The following is a 15,694-nucleotide window of genomic DNA, read 5'->3' as shown; positions in this document are numbered from 1 at the left end:
ATTCCTGGGTCAGGAAGATCCCCTGGAGTAGGGAATGGCTACCCACTCCAGTCTTCCTCCCTGGAGAATCCCATGAACAGAGGAGCTTGACAGGCTACAGTCCATGTAGTCGCAAAAGAGTTGGACAAAACATCACCAAAAAACCACCACCATACATATTTTTAAAACTGTTTTTCCCATTCAATACTATAAGCATATAGCCACAACATTAAATACTCTTGTACAATATATATTTTAATAGCTTCATGTACTATCATCAGTTCAGTTCAGTCGCTCAGTCGTGTCCAACTCTCCGCGACCCCATGAATCACAGAACGCCAGGCCTCCCTGTCCATCACCAACTCCCGGAGTTCACTCAAACTCATGTCCACAGAGTCGGTGATGCCATTCAGCCATCTCATTCTCTCTGTCATCCCCGTCTACTCCCACCCCCAATCCCTCCCAGCATCAGAGTCTTTTCCAGTGAGTCAACTCGTCGCATGAGGTGGCCAAAGTATTGCAGTTTCAGCTTTAGCATCAGTCCTTCCAATGAACACCCAGGATTGATCTCCTTTAGAATGGACTGGTTGGATCTCCTTGCAGTACAAGGGACTCTCAAGAGTCTTCATAGTAATGTATTTAACTACTTATCAATGAATGAAGTTCTGTATTGTTTACAGTTTTCCACTATTACAAGTAATGCTATAATCACACTCATCTTTTAAACGTAATGAATACTTAGACTCAATATTTAGACAAATTCATAGTCCATGGTGCCCTCAAAAGTTGTGCTCCATCCTGAATCTCAACCCACATGGCAAAGCTCAGAGCTCAAAAGAAAAACAGACCAGGGTGCTATTCCTTAATCTGCCCTTCAAAGGGACGTGCATGAGTGCATGCCAAGTCGTTTCAGTCATATGCAACTCCTTGCAACCCTATGGACTGTAGCCCACCAGGCTCCTCTGTCCATGGGATTCTCCAGGCAAGAATACTGGAGTGGGCTGCCATGCCCTCCTCCAGGGGATCTTCACACCTAGGGATAGAACCCAAGTCTCTTGTGTCTCCTGCCTTGGCAGGTGAGTTCTTTACCACTAGCGCCACCTGGGAAACCTCATTAAACTGGACAAATTCCTCCAGCTGTCTGATGACAGCCTCCTTACCGGCAAAGAGGGCATTGCACAAGGTCATGATAAGTTTTCTCATCCATTCTAAAATGCAGTTATTAAGACTGCCTTGAATTCAAAGAAATTAGCCAAATGCTTTGGTCTCTAGTGATAAGTCACTAGAGAAATCAGTGATGACTTCTTGAATCCTGCTCAAGATTAGTGGGGAAGAAAGGACAGGAAGACAGTAGAAAGCAGGACAGGACAAAGAAAGAGCTCCCACATCAAGTTAAACAATAGCAACTTTGGAGAAGCTTCAATGATGAAAGCAGAAGAAGAAGAGGAATGAATTAAAATGATAATCAGTGGAAGACGCTTTCAAAGGGTGTTATTCTAGGTCCATGAAAAAGTAGTCAACAAGAGAATTCAGTAAGTAAGAGATTTATCAGGGGAAAGACCAGTGAAAGAAATAACAAGGGAGCTAGGAAAGGCCAAGAAAGCCAGATATGTAGTAAAAGAGAAAGAGAGAAGAGTGTTGGTTGCAGAATCCCAAGAGGCTTGCTCTCAGCCTTTCTAACTTAACTCTCCCATCAGAGGAGTCCCATGTCTCCCAGTAATGGGCCTCATTTAATATCCTTGCGGCATCTAGTTCCTGACTGGGAGCACCTAATGGAAGCATGGACTTGATATAAATAGGGTAATAGATTTAGCACAATGCTTCAGCACAGTGCAGCAGACTTCCCTGGTGGTCGGGTGGTTAAGAATCCTCCTACCAATGCAGGGGATGTGGGTTCGATTTTTTATCCTGAAAGATTCCACGTGTAGCCAAGCGACTAAGCCCATGAGCCACAGCTACTGATCCTCACTCTAGAGCCTGTGCTATTCAACAAGAGAAGCCCCCACAATGAGAAGCTCATGAACCTCAATGAAGAGTAGCCCCCACTCGTAGCAGCTAGAGAAAGCCCATGTGCAGCAACAAAGACCCAGCACAGCCAAAAATTAATTAAAAAAAGAACGCAGTGGAGGGGCAGTCCCAAGATGGTGGAATAGGACAGGGAGACCACTTTCTTCCCCACAAATTCATTAAAAGATCATTTAAATGCTGAGCAAGTTCCACAAAACAACTTCTGAACACTGGTAGAGGACACCAGGCACCCAGAAAGGCAAGGTAGAACAAAATATAAAAGACAAAAGGAGAGGCAAAAGAATTAGGGATGGAGACTGGTCCTGGGAGGGAGTTGTGAAGTTTTGCCACAGTAGGAAACCCTCTCACAGGCAGGTCTGTGGGGAGTTTTGGAATCTCAGAAGGCAACATACAGGGAGGCACGGACTGCATGCTGAGGGTAAGGACCAGGCCCGAATGCCCTGAGGACAATCTGAGGAAGCTAACATGAGATAGCAACCCAAACTGTGGAATCACCAGAAAGAAAAAAGAATTTTCCTGCAAAAGACTCTAGCTCACAGAACAAAGGACTGAACGATCACCAAAGAGAGCTGGCCAGCTGCACACAGGCCCTCCCCCCACCGGAGGCAGAGAGGCAGGTGGGCGACAGCCAGCCTTGGAAGGTGAGGCAATCTCGGCCCCAGAGACGGCATCCTCCACCAAACTGTGAGCAGGTTCCCAGCTGCTAACCACATCTTCCTGAGATCCTGGACGGTTGACATCTGCCAGGAGGGTCGCAGCCTGAGATCAGCTCCCCATAGGAGACACATGGCACACCTGAGATGGTGCTCTCGCAGTGCACCCAGGAAACAGAGCGGCCAGGAACAGGAAGGTGATTAACATGCACAGCCCATCTGGGACAGTGCACTCCCCAAGCACCTGGTCAGGTAAGCTGCTCGAACCTGGGAAGAGGACAAAACGCAAGCCCAACTGAGTCTGTGCCCTTCAGAGTACCCAAGAACCTAAGCGGCTTAGACCTGGGAAGTGCACGAAACACAGGGCCTGCTTTGGACAGTTCCCTTCCAGAGCACCCTGGAGCCTGAGCAGTGTAGACCCGGGAAGCACACACTGCCGTGAGCTGGGGCAAACCCAGTGTGGTCCACACACTGTGAGCACTCCCCACACACACCAGTGATATTTGTTTGCACTGTTCCTCCCTCCCCACAACACAACTGAACAAGTGAGCCTTGTGTCAGAGTGGAAATTAGTCACTGAAGAGACTTGAAAACAGAGGAAGCAAAATAAACAAAGAAGAGGTAATTTCTCTGGAAGTGACAGGTGCAACATATTAAAACCCTGTAGCTAACACTGACTAAGCACTGGAGGGGCCTATAGACTTTGAGAAGAAGTACAAGCTGGAACAAGGAACTATCTGCAACTGAACTCACACCACACTGCCCACACAGCTCCAGAGAAATTCCTAGATATATTTTTACTACTATCACTTTTTAATTTTTTTAAATTTAAGTTCTTTATTATTCCTTTAATTTTCATTTTTATAACCTACTATTACCTTGCAAAAAGAAGACACTATTTTTAAACCAAATTTCATATATTGTGTTTTTTAAATTTTGTGATTGATTTTGCTTTGTATTTTTTATATTGTATTTTTGAGTCTAACCTCTACTCTACATTTTTAATCTTTGCTTTTTGGTATTTGTTATCAATTTTGTACCTGTAAGAATCTAATCTCCAGTATGCATTTTCACTTAGGGATGTTATTACTGCCTTGATTGCCCTCTCCCGTTTTGACTCGCCCTTTTCTCCTGCAGGTCACCTCTATCTCCTTCCTCCACCTTCTCTTCTCTGCTTAACTCTGTGAATCTCCCTGGGCATTCCAGACTGTGGAGAGCACTTAGGGAACTCATTACTGGCTAGACTGCTCTCTCACCTTTGATTCCCCGTCTTGTCCTCCTGGTCACCTCCATCTCCCTCCTCCCTCTTCTCCTCTCCATGTAACTCTGTGAACCTCTCTGGGATGTCCTTCACTGTGGAGAATTGTTTCACCATTAACCTAGGTGTTTTATCATCTGTGATGTATGGATGGAGAAGTCTTGAGGCTACTGTAAGAGAAAGAATGAAGTCAGAGGCAAGAGGCTTAACTCCAAAACTGAAGAATATCAGAGAACTCCTGATTCCAGGGAACATTAATAGACAAGAACTCACCCAAAAGTCTCCATACCTACACTGAAACAAAGCTCCACCCAAAAGCCAACAAGTTCCAGTGCAAAACACACCACACTAATTCTCCAGCAAAGCATTAAAAGACAGGCTGCCCAAAGCCATGCAAATCCATAGACACCCTAAAACTCATTACTGGACACTTCACTGCACATTAGGGAGAAGAGATACAGCTCCACCCACCAGAACACAGGTGCAAACTCCCCAAAGCAGGAAACCCTGACAAGCCACGAGTCCAATCCACCCACAGGGAGCAGGCTCCACAATAAAGAGGAACCACGAATTCCAGCCTACAGTAAGGGCACCCCAAACACAGCAGTCCAAACAAAATGAAAAAGCAGAGAAATATTCAGTAGGTAAAGGAACATGATAAATGTTCACCAAACCAAACCAAAGAGGAGGAGATAGGAAGGCTACCTGAAAAAGAATTCAGAATAGTGATAGTAAAGATGATCCAAAATCTTGAAAACAAAGTGGAGTTACAGATAAATAGACTAAAGACAAGGATTGAGAAGACGCAAGAAATGTTTAACAAGGACCTAGAAGAAATAAAGAAGAGTTAATCAATAATGAATAAGGCAATAGCTGAGATCAACAGGACTCTGGACAGAACCAGAATAACTGAGGCAGAAGATAGGATAAGTGAGATGGAAGATAGAATGGTGGAAATAAATGAAGCAGAGAGGAAAAAAGAAAAAAAGAATTAAAAGAAATGAGGACAACCTCAGAGAGCTCTGGGACAATGTTAAATCATAGGTGTCTCAGATGGGACAAAAAGAAAGGGTATGAGAAAATACTTGAGATAATAGTTGAAAACTTTCCTAAAATGTGGAAGGAAATAGCCGCCCAAGTCCAAGAAACCCAGAGAGTCCAAAACAGGATAAACCCAAGGTGAAACACCCCAAGACACATAACAGTCAAACTAATGAAGATCAAACACAAAGAGCAAATATTAAAAGCAGCAAGGGAAAAGCAATAAATAACACACAAGGGGATCCCCATAAGGATAACAGCTGATCTTTCAACAGAAACTCTTCAGGCCAGATGGGAATGGCAGGACATAAAGTGATGAAAGAGAATAAACTACAATCTAGATTACTATACCCAGCAAGGATCTCATTCAGATATGAAGGAGAAATCAAAAGCTTTACAGACAAGCAAAAGCTGACAGAATTCTGCACCACCAAACCAGCTCTTCAACAAAGGCTCAAGTATCTTCTCTAGACAGGAAACAAAGAAAAGTTTTATAAAATTGAACCTGAAACAACAGAGTAAATGGCAATGGGATCATACTTACCAATAATTACCTTAAATGTAAATGGGTTGAATGCCCCAACCAAAAGACAAAGACTGGCTGAATGGATATAAAAACAAGACTGCTATATACCCTGTCTACAAGAGACCCACCTCAAACCAAGGGACACATACAGACTGAAAGTGAAGGGCTGGAAAAAGATATTTCACACAAATGGAGACCAAAAGAAAGCAGGAGTAGCAATACTCATATCAGATAAAATAGACTTTGAAATAAAGACTGAAAAGCAACAAAGAAGGACAGAACATAATGATCAAAGGATTGATCCAAAAGAAGATGTAACAATTATAAATATATATGCACCCAACATAGGAGCACCTCAATACGGAAAGCAAATGCTAACAAGTATGAAAAGGGAAATTAATAGTAACACAATAATAGGGAGACGTTAATACCCCACTTTCACCTATGGATAGATCAACCAAACAAAAAATTAGCAAGGAAACACAGCTTTAAATGACACAATGGACTAGTTAGACCTAATTGATATCTATAGGACATGTCACTCCAAAACAATGAATTTCACCGTTTTGTCAAGTGCACACAGAACATTCTCTGGGATACATCACATTCTGAGCCATAAATCTAGCCTTGGTAAATTCAAAAAAATTGAAAGCATTTCAAGCATGTTTTCTGATCATAACGCAGTAAGATTAGATATCAACTACAGGAAAAAACTATTAAAAATACAAACATATGGAGGCTAAACAACGCACCTCTGAATAACCAACAAATCACAAAAAAAAATCAAAAAGGAAATACAAATATTAATGAAAACAAATGAAAATGAAAACACAACAACCCAAAAAACTTTGGGATTCAGTAAAAGCAGTGCTAAGGGGAAGGTTCATAGCAATACAAGCTTACCTCAAGACAAAAGAGAAAAATCACACAAATAACCTAACTCTACACCTAAAACAACTAGAAAAACAAGAAATGAAGAACCCCAAAGTTAGTAGAAAGAGAGAAATCATAAAAATCAGAGCATAAATAAATGAGAAAGAAACAGAGGGGACTATAGAAAAAAAATCAACAAAACTAAAAGCTGGCTCCTTGAGAAGATAAATAAAATAGACAAACCATTAGACAGACTCATCAAGAAACAAAGGGAGAGGAATCAAGTCAACAAAATTAGAAATGAAAATGGAGGAATCACAACACACAACAAAGAAATACAAAGGATCCTAAGAGACTACTATCAGCAACTACATGCCAATGAAATGGACAACTTGGAAGAAATGGATGAATTCTTATAAAAGTATAACTATTCAAAACTGAACCAGGAAGAAACACAAAATCTTAACAGACCCATCACAAGCACGGAAATAAAAAATCTTCCAACAAACAAAAGCCCAGGACCAGATGGCTTCACAGGTGAATTCTAACAAAATTTAGAGAAGAGCTAAAACCTATCCTACTCAAACTCTTCCAGAAAATCGCAGAGGAAGGTAAACTCCCAAACCCATTCTATGAGGCCACCATCACCATAATACCAAAACCAGACAAAGATGCCACAGAAAAGAAAACTACAGGCCAATATCACTGATGAACATAGATGCAAAAATCCTTAACAAAATTCTAGCAAACAGAATCCAACAACATATTAAAAAGATCATACATCACGACCAAGTGGGCTTTATCCCAGGGATGCAAGGATTCTTCACTATCCACAAATCAATCAATATGATACACCACATAGCAAATTGAAAGATAAAAACCATATGATTATCTCAATCTACGTGGAGAAAACCTTTGACAAAATTCAATATCCATTTATGATAGAAACTCTCCAGAAAGTAGGCATAGAAGGAACATACCTCAATATAACAGAAGTCATATATGATAAACCCACATCAAACATTATCCTCAACTGCGAAAACTTCAAAGCATTTCCCCTAAAATCAGGAACAAGACAAGGGTGCCCACTCTCACCACTACTATTCAACACGGTTTTAGAAGTTTTAGCCACAGCAATTAGAGAAGAAAAAGAAATAAAAGGAATCCAGATTGGAAAAGAAGAAATAAAACTCACTACTTGCAGATGACATGATCCTCTGCATAGAAAACCCTAAAGACACCACCAGCAAATTACCTGAGCTAATCAATGAATACAGTAAAGGTTCAGGATATAAAATTAATACATAGAAATCCTTTACATTCCTATACATTAACAATGAGAAGACATAAAGAGAAATTAAGGTAACAGTTCCATTCACCATTGCAATGAAAAGAATAAAATACTTAAGTATAAATTTACCTAAAGAAACAAAAGACAGACCTATATATAGAAAACTATAAAACACTGATGAAAGAAATTAGAGATGACACAAATAGATGGAGAAATGTACCATGTTCATGGATCTGCAGAATCAATATAGTGAAAATGATTATACTACCCAAAGCTATCTATAGATTCAATGCACTCCCTATCAAGCTACCAATGGTATTTTTTCACAGAACTAGAACAAATAATTTCACAATTTGTATGGAAATACAAAAAGCCTCGAATAGCCAAAGCAATCTTGAGAAAGAAGAATGGAACTGGAGGAATCAACCTACCTGACTTCAGTCTCTACTACAAAGCCACAGTCATCAAGACAGTATGGTACTGGCATAAAGACAGAAATATAGATCAATGGAACAAAATAGAAAGCCCAGACATAAATCCACACATCTATGGACACCTTATCTTTGACAAGGGAGGCAAGAATATACAATGGAGAAAAGACAATCTCTTTAACAAGTGGTGCTGGGAAAACTGGTCAACCACTTGTAAAAGAATGAAACTAGATCATTTTCTAACCATACACAAAAATAAACTCAAAATGGATTAAAGATCTAAATGTAGAACCAGAAAAAATAAAACTCCTAGAGGAAAACATAGGCAAAACACTCTCTGACATAAATCACAGATAAATCTTTATGACCCACCTCCCAGAGTAATGGAAATAAAAGCAAAAATAAACAAATGGGACCGAATTAAAAGCTTTTGCACAATGAAGGAAACTATAAACAAGGTGAAAAGACAGCCTTCAGAATGGGAGAAAATAATGGCAAATGAAACAACTGACAAAGAATGTTAAAAATATACAAGCAGCTCATGCAGCTCAATACCAGAAAAACAAACGACCCAATCAAAAAATGGGCCATAGAACTAAACAGACATTTCTCCAAAGACATACAGATGGCTAACAAACACATGAAAAGATGCTCAACATCACTCATAATCAGAGAAATGCAAATCAAAACCACAATGAGGTACCATCTTATGACAGTCAAAATGGCTGCTATCAAAAAGTCTACAAGCAATAAATGCTGGAGAGGGTGTGGAGAGAAGGGAACCCTCTTACACTGTTGGTGGGAATGCAAACTAGTACAACCACTATGGAGAATGGTGTGGAGATTCCTCAAAAAACTGGAAATAGAACTGCCATATGATCTAGCAATCGCACTCCTGGGCGTACACACCGAGGAAACCAGAATTGAAAGAGACACATGTACCCCAATGTTCATCACAGCACTGTTTATAATAGCCAGGACATGGAAGCACCTAGATGTCCATGTGCAGATGAATGGGTAAGAAAGCTTTGGTACATATACACAATGGAGTATTACTCAGCAATTAAAAAGAATGTATTTGAGTCACTACTAATGAGTGGATGAAACTGGAGCTTATTATACAGAGTGAAGTAAGTCAGAAAGAAAACCACCAATACAGTATACTAACGCATATATATCGTATTTAGAAAGATGGTAACGATAACCCTGTATGCCAGACAGCAAAAGAGACACAGATATAAAGAACAGACTGTGGGAGTCTGTGGGAGAGGGCGAGGGTGGGATGATTTGAGAGAATAGCTTTGAAACATGTGTATTATCATATGTGAAACGGATCACCAGTTCAGGTTCGATGCATGAGACAGGGTGCTCAGGGCTGGGACAACCCAGAGGGATGATATGGGGAGGGATGTGGGAGGGCGCTTCAGGATGGGGAACACATGTACACCCGTGGCTGATTCATGTCAGTGTATGGCAAAAACCACTACAATACTGTAAAGTAATTAGCCTCCAATTAAAATAAATTCACTTTAAAAAAAAAACTAAAAAAAAAATAAGCACAGTGGAGCAAATGATCGTTACAATCCCTGAAGTTGATGATCTGGAAAGACTCACTTTCACGGTGGTATTTCAGTTTAATATCAGTATTTAAAGCAAATCCCAGATTAGAATCACTGTTGTATAAAAGGGTGATAAAATTGTATATTCCACCCACCACAGAGAACTTCAGTATGGAATAATGAAGATAAAAGCATGACACCTGAAGAATGTCAGTAGAGAATTACTCAAATAGCCATCTGTTTGTTTCTTACAAACTTACCCCAGGAGCTTCTGTGCATCATAGTATCCAATTGGATGAACAGGAATGTTTGGAAGACCGACAGCCTCTGAGATTTCACGTCTATAAGCATATTCTGAAAAAGTTGAACATATTTCTAATAAAAATGGAGTCCCTTTCAAAACGTTCTCTGTAAATCACACTAACGTGAAAGTCTCTGTCATGTCTGACTCTTTGGAACCCTAGGGACTATACAGTCCATGATATTCTCCAGGCCAGGACACTGGAGTGGGTAGCCTTTCCCTTCTCCAGGGGATCTTCCCAACCCAAGAATCAAACCCAGGTCTCCCACATTGCAGGTGAATTCTTTACCAGCTGAGCCAAATCACACTAAACACACTTTTAAATTGCATATACTAGAACTGTTAAAATTAAAAACACAGCTTCAAATGTTAACAAAACTGTGGACTGAAACTCTCATACATTTCTTCTAAGAGTGTATATACTCTTTACAGTCACTTTAAACAACTTCTTTGAAAATTAATGTTATGTAGAAAATTATACCCTATGGCACAACAACTACATTCCTAGTATTTACCCAAGAAAGACAGAAACACATGTTCACAGAAAGACCTGCACAAAACTGCTCATAGCAGCTGAATCTGGGTAGCCAATACTGGGAACCATCCTGCTGTTCATAAAGAGGAAAATGATAAGCATTTATAGAGGACTCCCATAATAGAATTCTATTCAGCAATTAAAGGGAAGGAACTATCAATACACACAATAACATGACTAATCTCTACTTGTTATACGGAGTGAATGCAGCAAAACAAATGATGAGGAAAAAAAAATCACAAATTTTTCTATGACAAGACAATTAAACTAAGAAGGAAAAAGGATAACATGCTCTGTTTGTGGCAGTCTTTCCAAGTGTGGGATGTGCATCTGCACTGTACCATCAACCAGACCTCCTCAAGGCAGAATAATGTCAACCTCTGAGAAAAATGGATCCTTTCTTATGATGTCAGTATTGTCATTTTAAGGTTAATATTTCTTTTTCACACCACACATGGAGTAGTATTGACCAAAGGCTTATTCTATACATGCATTACTGGATCAAAATATCTTTGGTCAACTTTATGTACAACTCTAATCTGTCAGTATGATACATAAATTGTTTTCTCAAAAACATAAAATTACATCTCTAACTCCCGACCAGTGGAATGGTTCTCAGAGCTTTCAAGAACTTGTTCCCTGGGTTATACTCCTCAGTTTGGGATAAATAACATTCTCTTTTCTTTTTAGCTTGACTGTTACTTGATTTTCTGTCAACACACAAAAGAACAGATATAATCTGATTCAATTTATAAGAAGTTCAAAACCAAACTAATGAATGATAAAAGATATCAGAAAATAGCTGCTTCTAGGGATGAGGCTATGGTAAAAACTGACCAAAAATGGGCACCAGAGAACTTTCTGAAGTCACAGAAATGCCCTATATCTTATTTTGAGTGACACAGATACATACACCTTTTTTTATTGAATTAACACTTAAGATCTGTGCATGTTATTACATGTAAACTCTACCTCAAAATAAAAACACACATCCTGTCATTTCTCCAGATTTAAGAAAAATAAAAGCTATTCTTCCATCTTTTTCTCCAAAATTTCAAATCACAAGAAATTTATTATTAATGTTCAACTGCTCAATTGTGTCCAACTCTTTGCAACCCCATGGACTGAAGCATGCCAGGTTTCCCTGTCCTTCACCATCTCCCAAAGCTTGCTTAAACTCATGTCCACTGAGTCAGTGATGCCATCCAGCCATCTTGTCCTCTGTCATCCCCTTCTTCTCCTGCCTTTAATCTTTCCCAGCATCAGTCTTTTCCAATGACTTGGCTCCTCACATGATATGGCCAAAGTATTGGAGCTTCAGCTCTATCAACAGTCCTTTCAATGAATATTCAAGGTTGATTTCCTGTAGGATTGACTGGTTTGACTTCCTTGCAGTCCAAGAGACTCTCAAGAGTCTTCTCCAACACTAAAGTTCAAAAGCATCAATTCTTCCGCACTCAGTCTTCTTTACTGTCCAGCTCTCACAGCCATACGTGACTACTGGAAAAACCAGAGCTTTGACTAGATGGACCTTAGTTGGTAAAGTAATTTCTCTGCTTTTGAATATGCTGTTTAGATTTGTCATAGCTTTTCTTCCAAGGAGCAAGCATCTTTTAATTTCATGGCTGCAGTCACCATCTGCAGTGATTTTGGAGCCCAAGAAAATAAAATCTGCCTCGATTTCCATCTATTTGCCATGCAGAGATGGGACCGGATGCCATGATCTTAGCTTTTTGAAAGTTGAGTTTTAAGTCAGCTGGTCACTCTCCTCTTTCACCTTCATCAAGAAACTCTTTAGTTCCTCTTTGCTTTCTGCCATAAGGGTGGTGTCATCTGCATATCTGAGGTTATTGATATTTCTCCTGGAAATCTTGATTCCAACTTGTGCTTCATCTAGTCTGGCATTTCACATGATTTACTCTGCATATAAGTTAAATAAGCAGGGTGACAACATACAACCTTGATGTACTCCTTTCCCGATTTGGAACCAGTCTGTTGTTCCATGTCTGGTTCCAAATGTTGCTTCTTGCCCTGCATACAGGTTTCTCAGGAGGAAGGTAATGTCGTCTGGTATTCCCATCTCCTTCAGAATTTTCCTCAGTTTGTTGTGATCCACACAGTCAAAGGTTTTAGTGTAGTCAGTGAAGCAGAAGTAAATGTTTTTTGGGAACTCTCTTGGTGTAGGAGATTGTTAAAGCTAGCCTTTTTATGGAAAAATGACATAATAATACATTACATGGGAATTTTTTAATTTAGAGCCATAATCAAAAAAGGGAAATGAATAGGTAAAGTAAGACTGACAAAATGGTATTATATTTTTTTGTGTTAGAACTATTCCATAATAAAGAGTGACATTAAAAGAAAAATAAGAAAGAATAGGGCACAAAAGGGAAGTCAACAAATGGAAGCCTCATAGGGATAACATTTCTACAATGTCATCTTTTAAATCTGAGCATAGTAAACAGAAATATTCCAGTTAATCTTATTTTATGTTCATAATTTTAGCTTTGCATAACAAACAGAGCTTAGGAGAAGTTGCATTTTTCAAAACTTGAGAATAAAAAGGCTAAGTTAGTAAAGTTCAGGTAGACACATGATTTTATCACAGGATAATATGTATTGCTTAAAAAAAAACTATGACAATGTACTATGTTCAAAAATTTACAAAGCCAAACACGTAAGCTTTAAAGGAGTCTACAATTAGATAGAAGGACCCAAGATGAAAAATAAATATGGAAATGCCACCAATACTTTGGTAATCTACTTTATCCAAGTTATAAACCTTTGTTAATTTTAAACCACACAAACTAAATGATGACAGATTTTTGTAAATGTCATCAAATAGCTGAGTACATTAAAAATATGCTCGAAGTTCCCTTGTTAATGATCTACTGTTATACAGCAGGGCATTTCAGCATGAGACAAATACATGGACTCTGGAGCCAGATAATCTGAATTTGAATCCCCACTCCTCACTTAGTGGTGCGATGAACAAGGCAGACTGTTTACTTCTTTCTGGTTTCACATTCCTCCTCTGTCAAGTAGAGATAATAATACAACAAAGCTTATAGGGTCGTTAATGCATTAAAAAACTAGTATTTTGCAAACACTCCTCCCAAAGTGATCACTATTGTCTTTATACAGTAATGACACAATATGCATTTTCCAGACTCTGTATTCAAAATATGCCATTTCAGGGATTTATAGAATGTTTTGCTGTCCCTTATCTACAATTAGAAATTTTTAAAAACTGTGAAATCCATTAATTGGAAGAGGGCATTTATTAAAACTTGGTAATAAAACATGATATGATATAAACTAATTTGGAAGCAAGATCTGACTTGAGCAGACATGAGGTTATTTATATTATTTATTTATGTACCCTCTGCTTAAAATGATTATTCATACATTTTACTGTAAAATATTTACATGCTTGCTTCCCACATTTTGTCCCAGCCTACGTGAATGTATGCAGTAAGGCATACGCACCATCTTACTTTCATTTATTTATTTATTTTTATTTTCATTGGAGGCTAATTATTTTACAATATTATATTGGTTGGTTTTGCCATACATTGACATGAATCCGCCCCGGGTGTACATGAGTTCCCCCTCCCGAACCCCACTCCCACCTCCCTCCTCCCCTTATCCTCCCTCTGGGTCATCCCCACATACCAGCCCCGAGCATCCTGTAACATGCATCGACTCTCAACTGGCGATTCGTTTCACATATGATAATATACATGTTTCACTGCCATTCTCCCAAACCATCCCACCCTCACCCTCTCCCACAGAGTCCCAAAGACTGTTTTATACATCTGTGTTATACAGATGTATAAAACATCTTACTTTTAAATATCTGAAAATGTCTGCATTTCAAAACCTACCAGATGCAATGGTTCCAAACAAGGGATAAGGGACCCAAACCAATAATTTTCTGACTTCAAAACCCTTTAGTTTATTCTTAGATGCAAAGACAGTAAGAAAATGACACACTTTATCCTTTGGTCAAATGAAATCTTTTGATAAAATCACTTCAAAATGTTAAAAGTTTCTGTGATGATTGAAGCCTGATCACTCACCATTTGCAGGGTAGCCAGGTGTGAGAGGGTCTCCTGCACCATTAAGATTTAAGATATTTCCACGCTGAACACCACCTCCAGGAAGATTCCAACCATGCGGATAGGCCTCCACCCCGGGAGCAAAGTAATCAGCAGGGTCTGAGTACAAAATGATCCCTCTGGCCCCAGCTAGCTGGGCATTTTTAACCTGGAAAACAGTCTTTCTTATTTTAGGATTGTTATTTGAAATTACACTTAAATAAGAAGCTAAAGCTTATCTTCAGTCCTTATCTTTACTCCTTATGCTTAAAACAAAGGACATCTCACAGAGAACTGGTTTTGTCTTTTTCTTATGCAAGCTCTAAAACCTAGTTTCTAGGGCTGGATGAGCCCTCAGAGCAGATTTTAAAAATGTACATATCAGTGGTAACAGGTACCTGCTGTTTCCTTCCTCTAGTCTAGAAGCACAATAAGCAAGTAGATTTCACAGACTAGATTCCCATTTCTTCTATGGTTGAAAGAGAATATTTTTTAAATTAATTTCCCACATAAGAGGAAAAAAAAAATCAAGTGCCGTATGTGCTCAGTCACTCAGTCGTATCTGATTCCTTGTGACCCCATGGTCTGTACCCACCAGGCGCCTCCGTCCATGGGACTTCCCAGGTAAGAATCCTGGAGTGGGCTGCGTTTCCTACTCCAAGGGATCTTCCCAACCCAGCGATCGAACCCTTATCTCTGGCATCTCCTGCACTGGCAATCTTTATCACTGTACTGCCTGGGAGGCCCCACATCAAGTGCTGGTAACATTCAAAACTGCTGTGCATAGATTGGCTTGTCTCATTACCTCTAACAAAGAATTAACACCAAAATTTAATTTAGTAAATATTTTCAAAGATAATATTTAAAGATACTAAAGACTAACAACAAATGCAATGCACGCTACTTCATAGACCACAGGGACAACAATATGTAGGTATGGAAAAACCTCTGCTGCTCTCCTTGAACTTCTACACTGGCCAAATTCCAATGACCCAGTTTAAAATCTGCCTATAAACTAGCACATGTACCCTCCCTATTAGGCGGGCATGGTAAAGAGTATGGGAAGATCACGGTCATCAAAAAATTTTAAGGATGTGGTTCTAACCATGTAAGATACAC

General features: G+C 39.3%; 1 protein-coding gene across 1 annotated transcript in view; it reads right to left on the bottom strand.

The window, feature by feature from the left end:
* Positions 1-15,694, bottom strand: part of FOLH1 (folate hydrolase 1) — a 71,193-nt gene that overhangs the window by 29,969 nt on the left and 25,530 nt on the right. The window contains exons 6-7 of the mRNA XM_055416180.2: positions 14,558-14,744; positions 9,900-9,993 (exon numbers count right to left, since the gene is read on the bottom strand). Of these exons, the coding sequence (XP_055272155.2) occupies positions 9,900-9,993; positions 14,558-14,744 (281 nt within the window). The remainder of the gene's footprint in view (positions 1-9,899; positions 9,994-14,557; positions 14,745-15,694) is intronic.

The sequence above is a fragment of the Moschus berezovskii genome, chromosome 25 (assembly GCF_049115385.1).
Source record: "Moschus berezovskii isolate FMDL1 chromosome 25, NW_MosBer_1.0, whole genome shotgun sequence".
Taxonomy (NCBI): Eukaryota; Metazoa; Chordata; class Mammalia; order Artiodactyla; family Moschidae; genus Moschus; species Moschus berezovskii.
Note: the sequence above shows the minus strand (reverse complement) of the source record. Positions and strands in the feature narration are given on the sequence as shown.